Here is a 24,905-nt window from a genome sequence, read left to right on the forward strand (position 1 = left end):
GGAATTGTTATTATTCCACAGTTCTCAAAGACAAGTCGAGTTTTATAATTGAACTATATCCATACAAATCAGATTCACTTCACTGAGTTCAACTAACAGTTTAGGAACATTTTGATTAAAACTTAGTCTACTAGGCATGAATGTATTATCAGACCTATAACTATCAAACTTTTTCTTCAGTACAGAAAGCACACGATGTACACAGATCACTTGTCTGCCTTATACGAGAAAGAGTGCTGGAGACACTAAAGAAAAAAGATGAAGATCTAAGGCGAATGTTTAAAAGCTCTCCATGGCCTGCTGATAGCAGTTGCTACCACCCACAGATCCAGAATGGAGTGCTTGTGAAGCCACATCGGAGCAGTTAAAAGCAGAGCTCCAAACTGCTTTTAGACGACATGCTTGCAGAACCAAGTATCTCCTTGTTTTAAAGTTTTGGCTCGAACGAGGAGATGCTGCACTTTGATCAGACAGTCAGAAACATCTCGCTCCAGCCCTCCCTCTCCCTCTTTCCCCCGCGTCTCTCCTCGGCATGAAAGCTGTTCCTTGCCCCGTCTCCCCATCACACCACTTTGGATTCAGAAAACGACGCTGGCTGGTGTAGCTTGAGGGGATTGGAAAGACTTAATTTACAATTTTCTGCAGTACTCAGCATGTGAATAAGAGCGAAGAGCAATCTCATGGCTAACAGATACATAATAAGAGGTGAGAATAGGCAACTCTGGGCAGAGAACCAAGGGATTTCATTCACAGCTATGACAGCAGAGCGGATCAGTCTGAAAAGTAGCAGTGTGGATCGCTGATCAGAGCAGCACTTTGTATCGGTGGTCCGGGAAGCAGTGTGGAGCAAAGTACAGTGTAGAGTAGAGTCCTATACACAACTAACCTGCTTTTACCAAATGAAGCCACAATTCTCAAGACACCTGGTCATCCCAAAAATATCTGACAGGGGGTAGAGCGTTCTCATACTGAGCCCCACTACTGTTCCAAACACCCTTCCAAAATGTATAAGGGAGTCAGTCTCAATATTTCAGTCAAAAATGCACCTTTACAATCAGTTATAATTTATTATCAGTTGTAACTTGGAGGGGTGGCATTCTACATGTAAGTAGCGTATATTTCTGGAGATTTTGCCAGATAAGGGTAATGGTTATTTAGATGGTGGCACTAAGCATGCATCAATGGTGCCAGTGGGGTTAGTTACAACCTTTATCACCAGGGAAGTATGTGTGGCACAGGTGTTCTGTGTGTGAGAACATCTTAATCTAGGTACTGATACATTTTACAAGTGCCTAACATCCTGCTTTGTTTCTTTTTCCTGTGGCATCTGCCCCTTACCCCTCTGAGCTCATGGACCACTCCAACCGAACCCCCGCTCTGAGGTTGTGGACCACTCCAACCGAACCCCCGCTCTGAGCTCATGGACCACTCCAACCGAACCCCCGCTCTGAGCTCATGGACCACTCCAACCGAACCCCCGCTCTGAGGTTGTGGACTGTTGCAGCCCTGCTTCTCCTGGTCCACATTCCACACATCCTGGAGCTACAGATTCATCCCCCTCCCCTCTGAACCGCATACTTTACATCCATCCATGTGGACTTTCTAGTTTACCTGCTTGTTGAACTGTTACCATCTCAACCTATAGGCCAGCGGAGGATAGCCATCCCCCTATGGCCGGATTCCTCCTGAGATTTCTTCCCATCGGGGAGTTTTTTCTCTCCACTGTTTGAGGGTTTTTCGCTCCACTAGGGAGTTGTTTACCTCATATGCTCTGTGGACGCTTGGGGCTGGTATTTTTTCTTCCCTTCTGTCACTTAGTAAAGCCTCTTTGGGACAGTCTGCTGTGAAAAGCGCTATACAAATAAAATTTAATTTAATTCTTCAAATGTCTGATTTAAACCTGGGACACCGGGTGTTATATCTTTGCCCATTCAGTGGCATCAGTCAAACAATTATCTATCAAGCATCAGAGAAAATCACAAGAACTACTGTCCTCCATAGCCAGATTTGAGTATCAGAGTGGCAGTGTGGAGCATTCGCCACTGCCACACAGTGATCCGGGCTGCAGCATGTGAACACACACACACACACGTACACGTACACATACGCACTCTCTCTCTCTCTCTCTCTCTCTCTCTCTCTCTCTCTTACTCTCTTTACCTGGGAGTCAGATGGGAAGACAGTCTGGCCAATCAGCCACAGTTCATTACTACACCTAGAAGAAAACCAGGGCCAAATTTGAGTATATCCATACCATATTTCCATAGATCTCCACGGGGAAAATATGCTTTGTCATGTATAGGCCTAATTTGTATATAATTTTTGAAAGTACACAACTCATCCCCTGGGTAATGATCTTATTATGGGACTATATTTTCCAAAATGAATGCACTCAATTGCATGTGTCTAAATGGTGATTTGAAGTTCTGTGGCACAGTGGCTATGGGACGTACTGTAGTTTTGGTTTGTTCATGTATTGCTTCTAATGTAAGTGCATAATAACGTATTTTATGTAAAAAATATATATAAATGTTCGCGCTGTAATATCTTAATCGTTCATGAACTGCACGCCAGTTAAAAATGTATTAATATCTTGATAAAACATCTGACGCTGTGCACAAATTATATCTAACCTGTGTCGATGTATTATAACAGTGGCTAAAATGTGTATCCTAAATAAATTAAGTAAACTTGTAAACAGGCGTGGTTAGCCAAATTTAGTCGCAAGTTGTTGCTGTTGCTCATTTGCATGCGCGTGCCGTGATTTACTGCGTTCCACCGCGCGGTGGCATCCCATGCTGTGCTGGTAACTACCTGTGCGCGTACTGGCTCGAACCCTGCAAAAGTGGACTATTTTAAACGTGTTTGGCAATTATGAGATTAAAGAAATATCGCATAATTCTACAAATCTACATTTGTCATTAGTTAGGAAGAACCCACAATGTGTGTAACAGTAAAATGAAATGATAATGGAGAATAACAAAGATTATACTTAAAATATAGCGTAAAAATATATGCGTATAAGGGATTGCATATAAGGAAGATGGTAAGAGTAATAGTTCCACGTGTATAGACACATTTACCTGCCGTACCTTGTTAATAATTGGATTTTCAAAAAAAAAGAAACCTCAAAATATTTTGTTGTTGGCCTGTTATGACAACGGGCGCTGAGGGATATAATACCTTATAATAACTAGGACAGGAATGTATTCGAAACATTCCTACCTCTACAATATTGCTAATGTGCCAATCCAGGTTTTATAACCAGCCATAATGCATATGTTTTTAAATGCAAACAGTCTAATTATTCACCTAATAAATTGGTTTTCCTGTCTCCAACTAAACTGATTTATTCACTGTCAAATGTCTACAAATGGTACATATCTATGCTAATTTCAATAAACGCACGTGTCTCACAGCCACACCTGAAAGAACACAATCGGCTGCAAAAATTGCTCGAGACCCCGCCTCCCATTTGCTGCAGGCAGGGTTCGTGCTGCTCGTTCGGGATCCAGATTTTCAGATCTGCTTTAGCGCTCACTGTCCACGCACAAGTGAAACCACTGTTCACGCACAAGCTTCCCGTCTGCAAGCACACGCACAAGCACACACACGCAGAAGCACGCGTATACAAGCACTACAAGAGTTCTGGGATTACCAAGCGGCATGTATTCAGTGCGCAGAACGTGGTCAATCGGTGTTGTCCAGCTGCCGGAAATGTTTCCAGATTCGGCAACTGTGAAGTGGCTCCGATGTTGGATTCTGTTTGCTTCTTTGATTTCCTACAACACTGAGGCTCAAGGTAAGGTATCGTTTGTATTATCAGTTTTAACTACAAATGTGCATCGCACTTGCCTCTCAGTATAACCAATGCTGGTCTTCCATTACGCTGCCCCTGAGCAGCCCTGCTCCGGTCTTGTTCAAATGACGTTAGATTAAGCAAAAATACAGTTTACATCTCCGTCCAATACTCAGCAATAATTTGTCTCTGTATAGGGTGTTGGTGCTGTCTGCTGTATTTACCTTTCCTGTGTAACCAGAAAGCGCAGCCGGCTTTAGAGGATGCCCATCTTTGATTCTGTCTGGCACAGCGGATTGAGTATATATGATCTGTAACAGTAGTGTAACTTCACAAGATTACGATATGGTTCATGGTTATGGTTCATTCAATTGTTCATTGCGGTCCAACACGGTGGTTACAATCAAAGGTACATTTGGTTCAGTAGCCAAAATGTCTTTGTTAAAGTGACAGTATGGTCCGAACACGTTTTTGCGCAAAATATAGTGTAGGCTACAATATACAACATAACTGTGAGTTATTTATTTATTTATTTATTTATTTATTATATACATTATTTATTTTTACTCTAAAGTGGGTGAGCTAACAAAAACAACATATCAGAACAACTTCACGCAATACAACCTTATGAAAAGCTGCAATAATATTTAATGCTCGCTGAGGTACCTGGAAAATGTTTTCATTTCATTTAATAGATTTGTAGCAAGCAATATGTAATGCATATTATAAATGATACAACAGGTCATGCACTAACTGGTGTCTTGCACTAACCAAGCCAGCACCGACTGACTGCGGTGTATCGTTGGGCAAAACAGAAAGCCATAAGGTTGGCCTGGGGGTTGTCGATGCTGAGGAACTGATAGTGCCCCATACTAATGTGACCTTAACCAGAGTTTTAACCTCAAGCTTGGACGCAACAGCACTTAAATCGGGGAGCGTGTCTATGGTCTGAAATGGTTGTTTATCAGTGCACGCCCCTGGTAAAATAGCTGTGACTCAGTATTATTGAGTGAGAGAGACTTGGGCTTGTTGAGCTGATAATTTTTTATTTTTTATTTATTTATTTATTTTTTACATTTTCTTTTGCTTTCCACGGGGTATACTGATCAAAGTATGTCAAGATGAAAATGTTTGAGCTCCAGCAGTCTTTAAACACACACACACAGCTCCGTACTCACTCGGAGTGCCCTCCCCACCGGTGATCCGTCTTTCCATCTCTCTCTCTCTCTCGCTCGCTCACAAAACGAGCACACACACACAAAACTGATTTTCACCGGACTTCTGAAAGGGGGTTGTATCGCTGCAATCTGGAATGTTCTGTGGCCAAGCACTGTTGCTAAATGCCAGGCAGATGTTCTGAGAAGAGATGAGAGGTCACCATACACCATGCAAGTGATTTAATGTCCCGGGCTGTATTGACTAACTGTCTCGGTCGCAGTGAATGCAGGTTGCATGACAATGCCCCAGTAATATCCTATCAGGAATAGCTTCGTTATGAAATTCCACAAATCATTCATCATTCCCAACTATATTTCACAATGTCATATCTTTGACCTCAGTGGGATTTAAATGGACCTGGAAAGTGTCTAAATGTTTTTAGTTTTTTTTTGTTCTGGGAGTGTGGGTTCTTCCTTTTCAGCACTGTTAAAAATGTTTTACTTACCAATTTGTGAGTCGCACTTGCCTCGATAAATGTGCTGAATGAATTATGGATGGCAGGGTGGTGCAGGGTCATTGTTGGCCCTCAGGGTAAGGTGGAAGAAGCATTAACTGGACAGCACCTTTCAACCCCCTCCGCATGGTTGCCACCGGAGACTACATGCTTCGGGGAAGCTACAGGGCTGAGCTCCATCTCCCTTTCAGCATTTTGAAATGGGGTTTTAGGACTTTTCCTCGAGGAATACAGGCAACTGACCCTCTTCCTCATACTCAGTAATTTGATGCTTAGTCAGTGTCATGAGTGTGGTTGCCAAATTTGGGGACTCCCCCCCCCCCCAAAATGTACGGATCAATTAAACATATTAATAAGAAGAAGGAAAGAGAACCCCACATGAATATGTAAGTCAGTGGTAGATTGAGGAAAGTACAGGGAAAGTATTCACATATAATATTTTTTATTTTTTTAGGCCTTTTTCAGCTTTATTGGACAGTATAGTATAGAGAGACAGGAAGAATGGGAGCGAGAGAGAGGGAAAGACATGCGACAAATGTCAGACGGTCAGATTCGAACCGCCGACATCGCGGCTCGCCATGAGCATGTGGTCAGTGCTCTACAGGCTGCGCCACCGAGACACCCCACATATAATAGTTTAATTTCTGTGGGAGTTGGTTGGAGATGGGATGCTTTGAAGATGATGTTGGGGCGGATAAAACCATAGGTGTCTGGCAACACTGGCCACTAGCTTGGCAGAAAACTGACATCACAGTACAGAGCGAAGTCTTCCATCTCAGCCTCTCTCTTGGCTGTTTTTGAAGATGCAAACAGTAGAGAGGAGGCACACAAACACACTGACATGCTGTATAAATCGTATCCCTGCCAGCGCAGTGGATTGGCCCCAGCTGAATTATGTGTAAACCCTGTGACTGTCAGAGAGAGGTACTCCAGAAAAAGATATGATTTGTTGCCGCAATAATGTCCGCAGAAAGAGGTGGAAAGATGGGGTGAGTGAGGGAGCGAAGCCCAGGGAAAGAGTGTGAGTAGGGAACAAGGAAGATGGATGGACAGGGAGATGAGGAGAGAGAGGGAGCTGTGCACCTCCAGTGCAGTTCTTGGCTTTGTTATTCTTGCTATGGTAAAATCACTGTCTCTGGATTGAATGAGGGCAGAAGTGCAGGAGAATGTGGTGTTGACGAGAGGCAAAGGATGTCATGAGGCTTCTGGAATCTGTGTGTGTGTGTGTGTGTGTGTGTGTGTGTGTGTGTGTGTGTGTGCGCGCGTGCGCGCATCTCCATGTATCTCTGTGCATTTGTCTCCCTGTGTACATGCATTACGTGTGCAAGTAAGGGCATGTCCAGTGTGCTCCAGAATTATTGGCACCCTTAAAGCTAAAATCTTTGTGTTAACTTTGTTACAAATCCATTCCTATCATTGAAAAAGGCTCACTGACATATTGACTCACCCTCTGCCTTTGTTTATAGTCCTCAAAATATACAGTTTCAAAATATACAGTTGACAGACCAACACTTACCAAAACATTGTGCAGCTGTACAATAATTCAAGCTTATTGGTTGAAAATTGGTTCTAATTACCACAGCCAATGGCATGGGAGGGCTTATTCTGAAACCTGCATGAGCATAAACCTTGCATATCAACAGTGGCGGACTCTACCAGCAAGCGATCCATAGATTCTCCATCTCCTGTGGATAAACCAAAGAAAAGGAGACCTATGTGTTGGGTGTGTAGCGACAAATCTCAGGGCGTGTTTAGCTAAACCTATATCTGTCTCAAACTGTAAGTTACAGTTGCATTGTTTCAAGTAGAAATTTGGCTATGTAACTAGCTGGCTATATAACTAGCTGGTTATATAGCCAGCTAGTTACATAGCCAAATAACTTGCTTGCTCATAATATAGCTGGTTAGCAAAAGCTAAAACTTCAAAAAGACAAACATATAGTGTTGTGTAGCACAATAAAGTCAGCATCTAGTCACCTACTTGGCAAACATTTTCTGACTAGAACACTGTGAAAAGACGGCAGGCTCTGTCACCATTTGTCACGGTCAGCTTTCCGAAACCTGGAGCAAGTGGGGGGGCTTCAACATCGGCGCATTCACAGAGAAGGGGGAGGGATAAACATTGTTGTGGTTTGAGGGTGTTTGTTGCTGCAATTCCTCTCTCGGCCATTAGGAGTCCGAAATGACCTATTTAATAAAAATGGAGAAAAAAAGGTGCGTATAATAAACAACATGGATAATGGTATATACTTTTGTAACGTTCGGTCAGAAACCCAAGCGCAGACCAAGGGATAATCAGAAGCGTGGTTTATTCAGTCCGGTAGTCAAAGCCAGTAGATCCAATACAAAACAGTTCCAAAACCGGGTAGCCAAAAGCGTAGTAAATAAACAGTCTAAGGTCAAAATCCAAAAAGCAGAAGTGCAGCGGCACAATAGGATAAGGCAAGTGGGAAGTCAAAAAAATACAAAAACGATTATCAGAACCAAAACTCAGAAAGTGACAAAACAAAGGGGCCATGGGAAACTCAAAGTCGGGCAAAGGTGTGTCTCTGGAATGTCATACAAAACAGGCTTACTATGAATCGCCACTGAGAAGATGATCAACGTTCTGACAAGGGTTCTACCAGAGACTGCGGTTTAAATACATGGAGGGAAGTGACATACTTGGCGGGGTACGGGAGTGAGGAGGGCTAAGCAATTAAACAACAGGTGAGGAACATGAATGGGCAATAAAACAATAACAAGGGGGAAACTAATACGTGAGCTGGGTACACATAGACCAACACATAAAACATAGGGCTCCGGATTAGGGAGTGGATATGTGCATAGAGTAGAAGATGTAGTGATAGCCAGAAGCAGGTGCAAACACTTCGCTGAAACTAAGCAGTGATAGAATAGGGAGGCGGAGTTACAGGGCAGAATTGAAACTGGAGATACGTTAGTAAATTAGTGCTTAAATCTAAATTACCCCAAGCTAGTGACTTTAATAATTAGTTAATTAGTCAGACAGACAGTAAGTGTGTTAATATAATGCGAGACTGGGAAGGAATCGTTGAAACCCGGAAATGACAGAAACCACCCGAATAGTGCCGCACGCAGACAGGGGAGTGACTCTGACTCAGAAACATTCAGACACAGACATTACAGGGGAATGACGGATGCAATGAATAGTAATGTATAAATATGATATGAAAAAGAATAAATTACAAGAATAACAATAATAAACTAACAGACCGATACAGGAGCATAACAACTTTGTTCAAACATACAGGAAAACTATGCTTTTATTTTGATAAATGTACTAGTTTCAATGTCTTATTTAGTAATCAATTTTCTTCTGAAAACCACAAATATTGTAGATAAAATCAATTGGCAATACAATTTTACTTTAATTTAGTTAATCTCAGTCTAAAGGAACTATGTTATTATCACTTCCTGTTTCACTGGAGTATAATAAATGCGTAACAAAATGCTAAATCCCTTTGTCAACCATCAGCATGGGAAAAGCCAAAGAACTGTGAACCATCACGGGTCAGGCAATGAGTAAAAAAAAAAAAAAAAAAAAGAACAAAAGGTTAATCATACAACTTGGTGCTAAGGGAGATGGTGAGGGAGGTAACCCAGGTATCACAGTTTAAGAATGGCAGAGATTGGTTGTGTCTTGGTGTCAAAAAACAACATAAAATGGGATCTCCATACCAGCAAACCCTTTGACACCATAACAGCCCTTACTGAGCACAATGAACAAAACCAAGCGTCCTGAGTTTGCCAAACCTCATTGGAATTATGAGAGAGAATGCTATTGTCTGATGAGAACAAAATTGATTGTTTTGGCCATACACACAGTCAACGGGTTTGGAGGCAAAATGGAATGCATACAAGAAGTACTGCATATTTACTGTATGGTTGATATACTAAATTGGCTAGCTGGTGAAAATTCAGTCTCCCAACATGAGGACATATCGTGGAGGTAGCTATGGTAACAAACAACAATGTGTGGAATGTGGGAGTACGTTCTGTCAATCATAGCTAATTGACAGTTCTTATTACCGTGCCCAGATCGTTTGGGTGAACTTTTATAGTGGGTAATTTAGGCTTAGAAAAACCCCCCAAAAAAACATTTAAATTAGTGAATAATAATAATAATGATGCACATTTGTTCTGTTGCCTAAAGACCCGGTGTCACATTCAATGACCATGTTTCTCCTTTAGGATCAATGGCACAATTAATTCAACAAAGTACCAGGAAATCTTGGCAGAAAATCTGGTTGCCTCTGCTAGGAAGTGGAGTCTTTGTCGTTGTAGATTGTCCAGCAGGACAATGACTCCAATGACTTGAATCCCATCAAAAACTTGTGTTCTGAACTGAAGTGGGAGTATGAAAAGGATATCAATGATTCTGAAAAGTTCTGCATGGAGGGATGGTCAGAAATCCCTCCAAATGTCTTCTCTAACCTTAACATAAATTATAGGCAAAGACTCATGACTGTCATCTTTGCCGTGTTTGCACAAAGCTTTAAACCAGGGGTGCCATTAATTGTGGAACCTATTTTTTATTAAATTAAAGACTTTAATTGATTCCATTGAATCATTATTAAAGCATGCTACTTTACACATGTTGGATAATAAAGCTTATGTCAATAACTGTATTTTTTAGTTTACAGCACTTTCTGTGCATATTTATCAAGGATGCCAATAATTCCAGAGCCCACTGTTTATGTATTTAAGTGCAACTAAAATGTTTGATGCCTTGAGTCTTGTTGTCCCACTGCTTTTCAGACCTTTCATTACCAGTTGTTGGGCATTTTGTTCCATCTTATCTGATTTTTAAACGGCATGAGGCAGGGGTTCCTTCCTGATGCATCATAACATGGGGAGCGCTGTTTCACTGATGAGGCCGTGGTTCTGAAGATGAACCTACAGAGCTCTCAACCGGCTCCTAAATTGGTCGGCCAATGGGAGCCCTCAGACCATTACCGGATTCCTTCCTCACATAAATACATGGCGAGGGAGTAGCTAGAGTCTTAATTTGTAATAATTTGTTGATATGGGAATACATTTCTTTCCCCGTCTAACCTCGCCCGCGTCTGTGGGAGTTGGAGAGAACGGTGTTTTAAGCAGTACTGGCAGCTGCCTGCTGTTAGTTATTTTAGAGGTCCACTAGTACCTGTCCTCATTTCCAATGCTGCTCAAGTTCTTCAGCAATTTCTTTTTCCACCAGACATAATGAGGTGGGAGATACAGCAGTGATAAAAATGAAACCTTTCACTTAAACCTCCTAGATTCTGTTTCCTTTTCACTTCTGGGAAAAGGGACAGGAGCGTTGGCTTCTGGGGATGGGTGAGACATTATTTTCTTTTTTGAATAAGCACAAATGTGTATCTAATTGCCCAATGTTCTTTTGTGTTTGTGGTGTCTGTTGAGGGAGTGAAATGGATTTGGCTTTTATCATTACCCTATCATTTCCGCTGAACAGGCAGAAAGAGCATTTTGCTTTTCTTGTCATGAAATGGTTATCGTTTTCAATTTCAGGACGTAATTTGGCCACAGCAGTGGTGCAGAAATTGTTTTGAACTTGTATTTCGAATCGATGGAATCGAGCCACTTAAAAAAAAGCCCCCAAAAAAACCAAAGTACAGTGAAAGCAAATTGACTGGGAATTGGTGTTTCTTTGCTGCCATGATTTAAAATAGGTTTCAGATGCCACAAGCCGACTGTGTGCTTTGGATGGTGATGTCCAACTGGTGTTTTATCAGCATGATAAAGGAGAGGGAGAGGGAGCGATGGAAGGTGAGTGAGGGAGAGAGAGAGCTGGTGAGATTAAGGTTTTTCTTGGAAACCGAATCTCACTGAGAATGAATCAGCTGGCAGAGTTGTTTTAATGGATCAGACATGGGTCATTGAGCAGGTTCTTTTCACTGGCAGACGTGCACAAAGTGTAAAAGAAACCAAAGCGATTTTAACTCCGCCTCTTTCTGGCACCGAGCCAATGAAGACATTAATTTCACCCGGATCTAGTGTCTGGCTCTGCAGAGATAGCCCACCAGAGAGTAAGAACGTGAGATGGGACAGCGTGGGGCGGAATGGGGATGAGCGGAACTTCAGTGGAGCGTGACGGCTGAAAATGGCCGACTCCGCACTTACTGTCGGAGACACGGGTACAAGGAATAATGAGCGATCTGTTTGTTCAGTTTGATAGTCTGTGCTTATTGTCTGACTTCCTGCGGTTTTAATGATACTCTTTCCCATCAGCAGTCGGGCTGATTTTTAAGAAAGCAGAGATGCGTGGGGGGGAATGTGTGGTCGTTCCTCAGAGGACGCCGGCGAAGAGGCCAAACGTTCTGGCGGAAGTCGGTTTCTCTGGTTCCCGTGACCGGTTTCGATCGGGCTGCCCGGTCCGTCTCGGGGGGAACCCGCTTCTGTCTGATGTTGTTCTGGCTCTTTCCTATCGGTGAAAGGAACCGTGCTGAAGTTCACTAGCCTCCTCCTGTCGGACACGTTCGGGGGTGGCATCCTGGGCCTGTCCCGCCCTGTTGGGCCCCATGCTGTGGAGGCCCGGACTGCGATGCTCTGTGACAGTGAAAGTAATGAGGTGGCTCAGTGAGTAATCAGTCTGGCTGTGGGTTGAATGAGGACGGGGGTGCTGGTAGGGTGTGTGGATGTGACAAAAGCTGAAGGATTTTAGTTTGGAATCCTACACACGCACGCACGCACGCACACACAGACACGCTTCTCGTAGACTCATCACAGCCAGTGACATTTTTGAGAGGTGTGTGGGGGAGAGGAGGATACCGAATCCTTCTCCTTCTGCTTTTGTGCGTGCCTGTGTTGGGGTTTGGGGTGGTGGTGCCAAGATGGAGTAGTTGAGTGGGGGGGGGGGGATAACTGAATTGATAACCGAACTTAGTACAGTGTTTGGCAAGGGAAATGCTTGTATTTAATTGTGAAATGCAGTCAAAGCCAATGCAGATTGAGATCAGTCCTCAGTCTTGACTGGTCAGTCTGTTGTCTATAGGTGTTGTGTACACAGCCACGGTCAGATTGTCTGGTCATGTCTGAAATGGTTAGCTACAATGCGCAGAGTAACCCATTTCCTGGCACATCGAGTGAGATGAAATCACAGTGGAAAAGTAATTTCCTTGTCGAAATCACAAAAGTTGTATTTTTGGTGTTTGTATTGTTCACTTCAACATTAATTATGCAGTGCCTTTTGTTATCCCTGGTGTGAGAAGATTTGCAGGTCTATTTTCACTGGTGTGTCTGCGTGTGCATGAGGGGGAGAGAGAGAAATGAGGGTAATTTGCACCCAGCAAATTCCTCCGTGTTAATTCTGCATCAGGGATGCTGACAAAGGATATTCTGACAAGTGCAATCAGGCCAACTGCTTCAGAAAATGAACAGTAATGCCATCATGGCACTTTCAATGCCCAGTAATTAGGCGTTCACATATTCTTAGCCCTTCATTATTGGCTACTGGTGTCATCACATAATGGTGATTGTTAAATATTTTTATTATTAAATACACTATCGCAACAAGTGTGGTTTTCAAGGAAAACATTATTTTCAGTGCCTGAACATACCCCATTCCCAGTCGACCATAATCAACCAACCTGCCGTAATTAGTAATTAGTCAACAACTGTGCATTGATGATTGATAGCATGTGGAGCTGTGGCATTCTGTGGTGTGTGAGTTCTCAGAAATACTACATTATATTATTTACAGAAGCCTTGCCAAGCCCTATGGTTTCTCAGAGAGGAGAGGAGAGGTGAGCGTAGAAAGAATCCCAACAGAAAACAGGGCTGATGTTCACGTAAGTGCTAACGCTAATCAGTGTCAGTACAGCAGTAGAGTAAGGATTTAGTACACCATGCCACCTCTATCTACAGGATTGCCTTGGTTGCAGGTGTGAAATTAGATGCTATGGGTGAGTAGGAAATACAAATTTAACACGGGCAGTAGTGCGCACAAACACATACACACACACACACACACAACAGATGTGCCCAGTGACAGTGAAGAAGTTTTACGTATCGATTGTGGGTGCTTCGGCTGTCTCCCAGTAATCTCTCACATCTAGGGTGACCAGATGAGAAGGGATTAAAATGGGGACAACTGCTTGGGCCGGGGATCTCAGTGCTCCAGAAGTGTAGGCTGCCGTCACACCGTTTGGTGTGCGACCACAATTGACATTCTTTGCAGCAGAGCAATCTGGCAGCACCGTGCAGCCTATTTTTAGCGCACAGTCGACAGAACGGCACGCTCGCTGATGTTTAACACAATGGAGCGCGTCTGTGAGCTCAACTGCAGCAACTTGTTCATTAAAAGACTCGTCTGGCGTGTGAAAAAAGGCCGAGAGCAGTGTATTTGATTAGAAATTCTTGCTGTTGGCTGTGTGCCATTTTTTTTTCGCTACTGCAATTTTTCACGTCTGCTTCTCGGCCGTGGCATAGACTGAATTCTCACCTGCATATTTTAACAAACACTTTCGTGTTGCACTTGTAAGAAGGGTGGCTCCAGCTGTGTTGCTTCTACCATTCAGGTCTGAAACTGAAAATTGTTCTGGGCTTTTTTGCCTCCTGCCCCTAATGACTGTATGTCTTCTCTCCCCACAGCCTGACCTGTTCTGTGTCCTGTCCCCTCTTATGTACTATGTATGAGAGAGAGAATGATTGATGTGGATAGATTCAGAGATGGAGCCGTGAATGTTTGACTGAGGGGCGAGTGGGTGGGGGGGGGGGGGGGGGGTTAAAGAGATATACTGTGAGTGTGAGAACGAAAGGAGAACATGTTGGGAGAGAGGGAGCACTAAATGTTGGACTTCAAAAAGAAGGGGAAGGAGAGCGAGTGCAAGAAAGAGAGAAACTGAGAGAAAGAGAGGCAGAACTTTTCCCGTATGAATCCGGCAGCCTTTGGGAATTGGCTGACTGGGGTGAAACCAGGATTAAGAGGATTAGTTCCAATGGGACACAACTGTCAGACCACTATCCCTGCGCCCGGTTTGCCCCTCTGGACCGCACCCAACCCCAACCCAATCCCCAACCACTCGTGGAACTGTAGCGCCCCCTCAGTATCCTCTCTGTCTGCTTATTGTATGTTGAAAGCCTCCTCATAACATGCTACTGTAGCAAAGCGTCTATGGGTCTCATACACTCGGAGTACTGCGGAGGTACATTTATGTTCTTTAAGGAACACATTTCCCAATGTAACCTGAAGGGTACAATACTGTTCTTTGTGTTCAAAGAAGTAGCTTTTACTAGCAAAAAATGAATTATTAAACCCATGGCTAAGGGTACAGTTTTATGTACCTATAGGGTACCACTCCTGTGGTGAGCGTTGTCCCTTTTTTAGGCACTTTTTCATACCTTTTTTTTCTGGGAGTGTATAAGGGCAGGAGAAAATGGCCCTAGTACGAGTGAGAAAAACAAAACACAGCTCTAAAACTGGACACCAGGAGAGAAAACAAGCTTATTTAAAACAAAATGAAGTCGGTGTATCTGAAATGCGGGGCCTGGTGGAACGAGATTGCAGTGGCTTTATGTCCCACAGGGGATGAATGGGATTGGTAAGAGATGAGCCGAGCGTGTGAAATGAAGTCATGCGCACATTGGTGGTGGTGGTGGCGACAATCCAGGAGGTGCGTGCCAAAGCCGTCTGCTCCTGCCTGGGACCAAATGCTGTGTATGGTGTGACAGGAGGGCCTGGGTTTGGGTCCCAGACACAGACATTGCATTACATGCAGTAGGCTCGGGTGACTGTCTTTTCTTATCCAGAGAGATGGTAGTACTCAGGAACACAAACATGTGATAGCACTAGGAAGACACGGATGCTCATTTATAATCCCTAACTGGCACTGATAGACACCAACATATGTTGGAGGGCATGCCCCCCCCCCCTTCCCAACCTGAGATGACAACTACTTTTGACTGCAGTAATTTCTAAAACGATTGCCACAGTTGCCCTTTTTAACTGTGGGCATATGTCCCTCAAAACACCCATGTAAGTTAGGACAACACAAAACTAGTGTAACTAATGAAGGTACCACTAGACTAGTAATAACATTCAATCTTTACATTGCTATAACGATGACATTATCCAAATCCAAAGAAAGAGAAAATGAAATGTTATAGTCGCTACTAAATGGGGCCAGATAAAGGAAGGCCAGACTTTTTTTGGGGAGTGGTTCCGCACTTATATTAGGCCCTGAAGGTGCGTTTACAGAATGATTCAACGTGCACATCCGCGTATAGTGTCATGTGTCCTTTATCGTCTCCAATAATCACGGTCACTGTGGCCCTCCTCACTACGAGCAATCGGCATTCGCTTCAAACTCGAACAAATATTTTGCAGCCGTCGTTATTCATCATGTGCGCTGTCGTGCACGCAATGAGACGCAATGAGTGACAATCCACGCATCTCCTGCAATGTCACACCTGTGTACCTTTTATGGATATGACATGAAATATTCACGCGTATTAGGCGTATGCTGTTAAAGCCTTGTTTCGATTCCGCCGGAGAGAAACGAGCACAACCTAGCCCAGCACATCCCGTACTTATTCCCGAGCGTTAACCTTGGGGAGTTCTGCACTGCACAAAGACAAGGGCTTTGCATAAATCCTTCGCCACAGTTATTGTAAGGCCTTGGTCTGCTGGATGTGGGAGACTAGCCGGCTCAGTAATACTGGCTTGCAGTGTGATACAAACCACAGGGCTGGTTTAAAGTCATATCTCTACATAACCGACTCCTGCACTAGCCACCTGCCGGATTATGCAGCGCCCTGATTTTAATGTTAATGTTCGTTTCCAACGGAGACTGACAGGCCGGTGGAATACCCGTTTTTGCGTTTGTTACCTACTTAGGCTCTCAATGCCATATACGATCAACTATGTGCGCACCAGACCGTGAAAACGGGAGCAAAACAGTTTGTCTAATCAATTCAATTTGATTTTGCATAATCGCAATGCAATTGCATCAGTTGCCACACTGATTTGAATTTTTCTCCGGTTTATCCAAACTTTCGCATATCCGCCTCCCCCGCGGGCCCCGCTAATGTTAGTTATTTGGCAGTTAACTGCCTTTGGCCATTCCCCCCAATTAGATTAAATGTGAGCACAGACAGAAAAGTAGGAACACAATCAGATCGCTCTAATTATCTTCACGAGCCAAAAAATGTAATGTGCGGTGAACCCTAAAACGCTCTCAAACGGCACCTGAGCCCAAATTGCATGCACTTAACCTTGCAGGGAATGGTGGCAGTTACATTTGGAAACATTTAGTAGTGGTTGTAAAACTATATGGAAGCGAAGGATGTGTCAGGTACCATATAAACCTCTGGTCCAACTCTACAACAGGACCATTACAGCATTACCGATGCCATTCTGTGCAAAAAGAGAGGGGCGGATGTGAAAGAAATGGGAGAGGGAGTCTGTGTGTGTGTGTGTGTGTGCAGGCGGTTTTACACTGATGAGCCAAAACATTATTACCACCTGCCTAATTTGCTGTTGGTCCTGCATGTGCTGCCAAAACAGCTCTGTCCTGTACCTGATGTAATGTCCACAGACTCATCTGACCAGGCGACCTACTTCCATTGCTCCAAGGTCCAGTTCCAACGCTTGTGTCTCCATTGTAGGCTCTTTCGGCGGTGGACAGGGGTTAGTATGGGTATTATGACCGGTCTGCAGCTATGCAGCCCCATCCACAGCAGGGTGTGATGCACTGTGTTGTAACACATTCCTCCCATAACCATTATTAAAATTTGACTTGTGCCACAGTAACCCTTCTTTCAGTTCGGACCAGGCGAGATAGCCTTCTTTGCCCTCGTACCGCCTTGGCCATCCAACACCCTTTCGGCGGTAGGTACTCACCACTGCACCCTTCAAGCCTCGCCGTTTTTGACATGCTCTGACCCAGTCATCTGGCCATAATGATGTCTGCCCCCATTTCCCGCATCCAACACGTCGACAACGAGAGCCACATGTTCGCCTACCACTTAATGTATCCCATACCTTGACATGTGCCTTGGTTATGAGATCAACATTATTCACTTCGTCTGCGAGTGGTCCTAATGCTTCGGCTCATTGGTCTATGATCCGTATTGAATTCCTGATGCACCACAGAATCATGGTAAGTCATATTATTATACTGTTACACAGGCATGACATTATTTCCATGGCCTGCTCTTTCGCAGTGCCTTGTCTTGCACTGCAGCTGATTCCAGGCAGCAAGTCGACAGCAACACGGTTTCTCCGCCCTGTAAAGTCCGTGCTCTCCTGTCACGAGTATGAGTAGGAGGTGTCAGAGGAGGCGTCTGCAGTGCGTATCCAGGGAGAATACTAAAGTGGCCTTTCTGATTCCCCCAGACTCATCGATGCGTTTCTATCGAGCTCCGTTCCTTAGCAAGGCCAGAGCGCGGAGTGTTAAAATGCTTCTCTGCATGTCGCTGCTTCCTGGATGTCCACAGAATCATGTCTTCTCTCTGAAATACCATAGGACCTCCTGAGAGGAGAGGCTCTTAAATATTGGCGTCTTCGGATCAATGCCGACGGAAAAGCCTTCCTGCTGTCAACGCTTTCCTGGTCAAGTCTGTTCAAGACAAAATGTCTCTTTCCAGTCGGACTTAAATGAGAGATTGGCACAAACGAACGTTTTTACACCTGGAGGTTTTATCAGCAATGTTCAGTCTATCCATAATGTACCTCTTGTGGTTAAACAGTTATTTACGGTATTTCTTTGAGCAGGTGCACACACACGCACATGCACATGTGCGTACACACACACAAATGCACAGCGAAAAATAAGATTGGCCATCACAAGCCTGGTTGTCCAATCAAACATATTCCATGGGTTTCATGGGTTCTCATGGAACTACGGCATATAGTACAATACCATGGAAAGATCCCTTTATACATTTATATCTCATCAGATTAACCTGTTTATGGCCTTCCAAGGGCATATTTCCTTGCACATTACCGTTTGGGTAATTTCTTCCCTAATTTTATTGGTACATTATGCTTGAGTCTCAGATTTTGAAGAGCATGTCTAATATCTGTTAATTTAGAAGAATGATTTGACATTTAAATGCAGACATTTTCAATGCCTGAAAGATTTTTTATGTCTGTAAATAGTATGCATTCTGCCTTCAAGAAGTCTGTTATATCCTTAACCTTTCCAGCTAAACAGGTTCTTAATCAAGATGCTTCATCTGAAAATGGTATGAACAGGTCATTAAATATCTAGGCCCAAAACTTTGGCTGCTGTACTGACACTACTTATGCTGAAAACAAAAAAGTCAAATATTTATTTGTTGGAGCCAACCCCATGGGAATATCAGCAGTATCCCATTTCCCCTACCCTGGATTTGGTGGCATGCAGGCTACGTGTTACTATGCCCTCAAGCTGTGTTTAAAGAATCTGATAATTAGCTTTGATTGAGTTGCTAATTAAATTATGATGAGGATTTGACATCACATAGAGCCGTGGAGTCAACAACTTTGATTGCAATCTATGTGTCTGAGCTCAGTCAGGACAAGGTCTGATGGATTGCAAATAAATATTGCTTTTCAAATGCATTTCTGTGGCTTTTTGGACTGCTGTCAATAGCCATTAGACTTGAATTACTTATGATAGCTCCAGACCCCTCTTATTTTTCTGACTTTAGTGAGACTTTCTTAAAAATCAATCTTTACACCACTGACTGGTGCATGTGGAGAATTATTCCAATCCACCAAAGTGTATGTAAATGGAAATGAAGTGAACGGAAATGGTTTGCAGCTGGTAATTGGCACATATGGATGTTTTGGGATGCACTTTCTTTAACAAATGGGTCAAAATATTTTTTCAAATGTTAATCTTTATCTCATTTTTAATTCCACCAGACCATGATCTTCATTAAGTTAAATAAACTATTCCGTGTGTCTTACTTAATTGAACAAATGTATAGCTTAACCGCAAATATCAAGTTTGTTAAAAGGCTAATGTAATTTGACTCTACGTTAGCACAAACACACCTACAACAGTGGCTTTCTTTCATCAAGTATTCCTAGCAGATTAAATATGTAGATGCCAAACTGAAATCCGTGTTCAGTTGACAGCGGAGTAAAACGGGCTCAGCTTGAGGGAACACCAGGGTGCTCAGTGGGGTAGCTCTGGATCTCGACGTGAGGCAGGGTCAGACCTACCAGAAATACCCATCAGCACTAATTAATTTTACGCCGATTGCCAAATGAAAACGTTTAAATGTGCGCACGGGGAAAGGCGTGACGCATAACTGCTTCAGAAGTGCTATGATTGTGCAGGAGAATTGTAATTTGATGATGATTACTCATGGATGGTGCCTTTTCTGACTCTTTATATGTCAAGCCTTTCTGTCACCATAGGTGAGATTGTGGATCTAAGGTGGTGCTGGACATTGCAACTGCCTCCCCACCCCTGCACTTTCTTTGGGCTTCTTTTTTTGTTTCAATTCTTGTTTGAAAAAAAGAAGGAAAAATAATTGTCTTCGCCGTTGGACGAACAACAATAACAACAAACTATAAAATGGCTAGAGTGAGATTTTAAACCAAAACACCCCCACAAAAACAGGACAGTACAGTCTAAACAGCCTCTCATAAACCTGACTTTTTATTCTTGCTTTAAGAGAAAGACCAGCAAGCATAATTCTTTCTTGTTAAAAATGAAAGGTTGACATCGGTTTTTCAATTCCTGAACTGTATAGAAGTACTTAGCTTGAGTAACTCGCTTATTCCTTAATAATCAGGAAGTCGTTTTCTCCCGCCAGGGTTACAGCACAGTTTAAATAGGTCAGACTTCCTCCCCGTGCTACACTAGGCAACTACTGCCTTTCATGAGTGAGCAAAATGGCTCTACTGCAGTCAGCAGCGGAGCTTGTGTTGTACTTTTTGGATGTAGGGCATAAAATGTGAGTGACCTGCAGGTGCAGTCATTCAGAGCAGTGAGTGTTCTCCAGCTGCAGTGGCTGGAGGTTGCATAGTGGTAACCCTGGAAAAAGTTGGCAATTCCAATTTGGGAATAGTGTATTCGCACTTTTGAATGGTAAATAGACTGCATTTATATAGCACTTTTATCCAAAGCGCTTTACAATGGATGTAGCCACCCATTCATGAAAGGCTGCCATTCAAGATACCAATCAGCTCATTGGGAGCAGTTGGGGGTTTGGTGTCTTGTTCATGGACACTTCGACACACCCAGGGCGGGGGATCCAACCGGCAACCTTCCGCCTGCCCTCTGGGTCTCCTCCAGAGCTAATGTCACCCCAATTTTAAAATCTGCTGATTGACATGTATTAAGTTTGCAGATGATGTTAGAAAATATGTATATGTGTGTGTATATATATGTGTGTGTGCGTATATGTGTGTGTGTGTGTGTGTGTGTGTGTGTGTGTGTGTGTGTGTGTATGTATATATATATATATATATATATATATATATACACACATATAGTTCACTTTCTGGGGTTCCTTGATATTCGGTCTTATGGGTATGGGTTTGACTGACACGGACAGTTTCTGTGTGTGATGAAGGTTATTTTAGATATTTATAAAAGTTTCTGACCATCTGCCAGGTTTACAATGGAAAATCGCCTATAGGGTATTCTCAGGTCCACGGTCTAAAGCCATAAAATACACTCTACAGTTACCTGAAGTACATTTTCTTGCTTTTGACCTGAAACCCCCAAATGCCCTACTTAGTAGTGCCAGCAGGTCATCAGAAACATCTCTAAATATAAATAAATACCCTTCATCAATCAGGTAACATACACTGTAACTGAAATATTATTGGAAAAAAAAGTGTGTTGAAAGTACAGACCGTATTCCACACTGGTGTGTTAAGCTTATCAGTGATGTCACGTTCCGGTCGAGGTGAGCTCTGCTCTCTCCCCCGACTGCTAGAGCACTACTTGATTGACAGGTTGCTGTGCAGAACCCTGTGTTTTCACGGGGTGTCACGCTGTGCTCCCAGAGTGACTCAAACGCTTTCTGCAAATGGCCCATATCCACCCCTTCCTCTGCTTTTTGTTTCTACTCTCATCTTTGTGGCATGCACAGCATGGTTTTGGGTTTTTTTTTCTTCTTTTTTTTCCAGTCTACCTGAACTGCAGACAGAATCAAAGACCCAGAGAGAGAAAGGGAGTGAGAGAGAAGCGAGTGAGCGAGCAAAAGAGAGGTTGGGGTAGGTTGCGAAATAGAGGGAGGGGAAAAGAAATTCTGAGCATGTTTTTCAGATGTTGTTCTCTAACTGCAACATTGTTTACTGCTCCCAAGTCTTCTACATATACAGTAGATAAATAAATGCTTGAATAATTCATGACTCAGTAGATAAATCAGGAACATACATTAGTCCTTCCCAGCATTCTGCGGTTTTCATTTCTAGACCTGAGAGTGAGCAAGCTGGTAATGGCTGAACTGATTGGTCTCCTTGCACGCAGACTGCCGCTATTCTTAGTCTTGGGGAAAAATAAATGATAGCAGGCTTATGGCTAGCACCACATTGATCATGGCTGCAGTGCCCCAACTGGGATATGAATCCGTAACTCTCCATCGTCAGTTAACCACATTACCATGCCGTGTCGCTTAGCTTCCCTAAAGCAGCATTCTGACCGATAACCCATAGCTATTATAACACATGATAACAATGAACGGTGCAACACTATAGCATCAAAAAAAACTAACGTCTAAAATGTTTGTTTTTTTGATGTTACATTTTAGACGTTAGTTTTTTTCAACGTCTAAAATTTAATAATACAGTAAGCGATTTTGCAATTCACAACACGACATGACAGACTGGCTTGGCGCAGTCACAAAAGAAAAAGCATGCCGATTCAGTTGCTCTTGGTCCTTATTATAGAAATTATTATTTTTTGTCAGACTATTAGCCTACATAAATGGGGTGCAAAGCAATACAATCAAGGTAAATATAAAGAAATTTAATCCACTCCCACTTGAGAATTGCCTGCAGCCCTGGGCCCTGTGCTGTTTTCGATAGCCTCCTGTACTGGCAACCCTGTATTTTGCGACATGGTGCTTATAAGGTAAGCTAGCCTAGTTATAATTTCAGTTTTGAAAACAATCTCTCTGCAGATGCCACTGTCCTAGGGATTGTAAATTCTGTGGCAACCTCAAGGAAACTGGGGAGAAGTGGTGCTTTAAATACAGCAGTCCAGAAAGATCTTTAATTAATTTCTCCTTAATTTACTAACTCTGTGTGCTACAGTAATTACTGAGCAGTGTCTCAGGCTACACCCAGGTACTGCGGAGGTCAGAGGCTACTCTCTCTGTGGGTAAGACTGAGACCAAAGACAAGAAGATAGAGTCACTGCCTACCCAAGTACTTATCAGATTGTGTGAAGTAGTATTCTCAGTTAGAGCCTGTTGGGAATGGTTTCCAAGCATTCGAGAAGGAGCCCACAGTGTGTGTGTGTGTGTGTGTGTGTGTGTGAGAGAGAGGCACATTAGCCTGAATCGGTATACAGTAGTCAGGAGCTGTGTACCTGCAGAGGAGGAAGTTTCATGGAGGTGGACAGCCTGTCTTACCCCCTCCATAGCCTAGCAGTATAGACACACACACTCGCACACACACACACGCACACACACGACACTCTTGCCTCCGGTGTATGTGGTGGACAGAGTTCCCTTGAGCCGTTGAGCCCTTCCAGCTTTTTAATTAGAGGGGAACCCTGTACTTATCAGCATTGAATTAATGCCCAGCCTCCGAAATCAGATCACGCCCCGCTCCTCCCAGCGTCGCCTCTAATCCTTCGCCAAGCGTGGAATTTAATTAAACACACCTCATTACATTTCACACCTTCCATCTTTCATATGTCTTTTATTTGTGCCCCCTCTAACCCGAGGAGCAGAGTTACAATTTTGCTGGAATTAAGTGGCGTTCAAGCTGTAAAGTTCTGTCGAACGGAGACTGGAGGGTGAGGAGGGGGGGGCCCGAGGTGATCACTGCTGTGGCTCTTTCGGTGAGCTTAAAGAAGAGCCGTTTGTTTCGTTTGTCTCTGTGTTTACACCTCAAAGCTTTTATATGTTTTATATTATGTTTAATAGAAGTCAGTTCAATTAAAGGAAAATTGAGTGTGTGCACCAAAGAAAAATAAATTCCTGCAGTTATGGTGCAGTGTTCTGAACACAAACTGAAGCGGTGCCTGGTGTCTGTAGGTGGTGTGATTGATTTTGTATGTCTCCATCTCCTCTGCTGCTAGGAGATGCTTTGAACGCATTTCTTGTTCAGTCATCTGCTTCTTTTCCCGAAGGCCAGCAGTTACAATGTGAGCAGTTTATTCATTTAATGCAGTATTCATTGTGACAGAATGTCTGTGGTCAGAGAATATCAACTATTGAGGCAAATTAAAAGAAACAAGGGTGATAATTGCATCAATAAACCTGTGAAATGGAAAGCAATTAGCCCCCGGGTTTTGCTGTATGTAATCTGGCTGTATTACAGTGGGCTATGTTCGTGACATGAAAGAAGCCTTTTGCGTTCCTTGGCGAAGGCTACACAACTGACTCCTGCCTCCCGCACTCTTTCCTTCTCCGTAATTGATTTTTCTGACGGCGAGTATAAGTGACTTAATTTCCGTTTTATTTCAGGATTGAATGAGCTGCGGTGTCATTCATTGCAGCTCACTGCAGAGCAGAGCAGAGCAGTGCTGAAAAGTAGTGGCTGCCATACAGTTCGACTCAACATTTCTGTCAATCGCAGTGCACATAATAGAGTGACTGTCTGTTTGCCGTCGGCATTACTGAAAGAAAATAAAGACCATCTGCTAATGCAAGCCTTCACATCTGTATGCTGCATGTATTTGCCTTCATTACATTTTTTCCCACAAAATTGGATAGGGAGAAGGATTGAATTAAGAGGGTAAGAGAAACTGGGTTTTGTTTTGGTTTGCATTTTTTTGTCTAAAGAATGAAGAATGGAAGAATCTCTGCTTAGGCTGCCATAATGCAAAGAAAGAGCCTACTCCTTGTGCCCTTTTTTTAGGTTAGTATTCGTGAAAACACCCCTGTTCCACGAACCACAGAGTAGGAACCGCAGCTGGCCATGAGTCGGTCACAGGGAAGCTCCCGGTCCACAGGATCTACCGACTCACAACGGCGGCAGAACCAGGCGGGGACGGTGGCTCTGCCGGAAGCAGATCGAGGGGATCAATGGAGCCGGTCCTTCCGCTGCCTACACGGACAGAACAGTACCGTCAGGCCCTCTGAGACGAAGACTGAGACAGGAGAACAGGGGGGACTGTGAAATGGAGCGAGGCAGCGATGGGTAAAGGCAGGTGGATAAATGAAGAGATTTGTCGTGAGTGACAGAGATGGGCAAACGAGAGGCAGGAAGCAGAAGAGATGGGACGGCATGCAAGAAACTGTGAAGAGAGATAAAGAAGGAAGGCGATGAAGAGGGGGGAGAACGTAGCC

General features: G+C 43.5%; 1 protein-coding gene across 2 annotated transcripts in view; it reads left to right on the forward strand.

Annotated features, from left to right (window-relative positions):
• The first annotated feature begins 3,547 nt into the window (after positions 1–3,547).
• The window catches only part of LOC133114467 (protein sidekick-2-like), a 76,860-nt gene continuing 55,502 nt past the window's right edge, over positions 3,548–24,905 (forward strand). For both annotated transcript variants that reach the window (XM_061223890.1, XM_061223892.1), the window contains exon 1: positions 3,548–3,802. In XM_061223890.1, coding sequence (XP_061079874.1) covers positions 3,667–3,802 — 136 coding nt within the window. In that variant the 5' untranslated portion in view covers positions 3,548–3,666. The remainder of the gene's footprint in view (positions 3,803–24,905) is intronic.

The sequence above is a fragment of the Conger conger genome, chromosome 16 (assembly GCF_963514075.1).
Source record: "Conger conger chromosome 16, fConCon1.1, whole genome shotgun sequence".
In the NCBI taxonomy this organism is placed as follows: domain Eukaryota; kingdom Metazoa; phylum Chordata; class Actinopteri; order Anguilliformes; family Congridae; genus Conger; species Conger conger.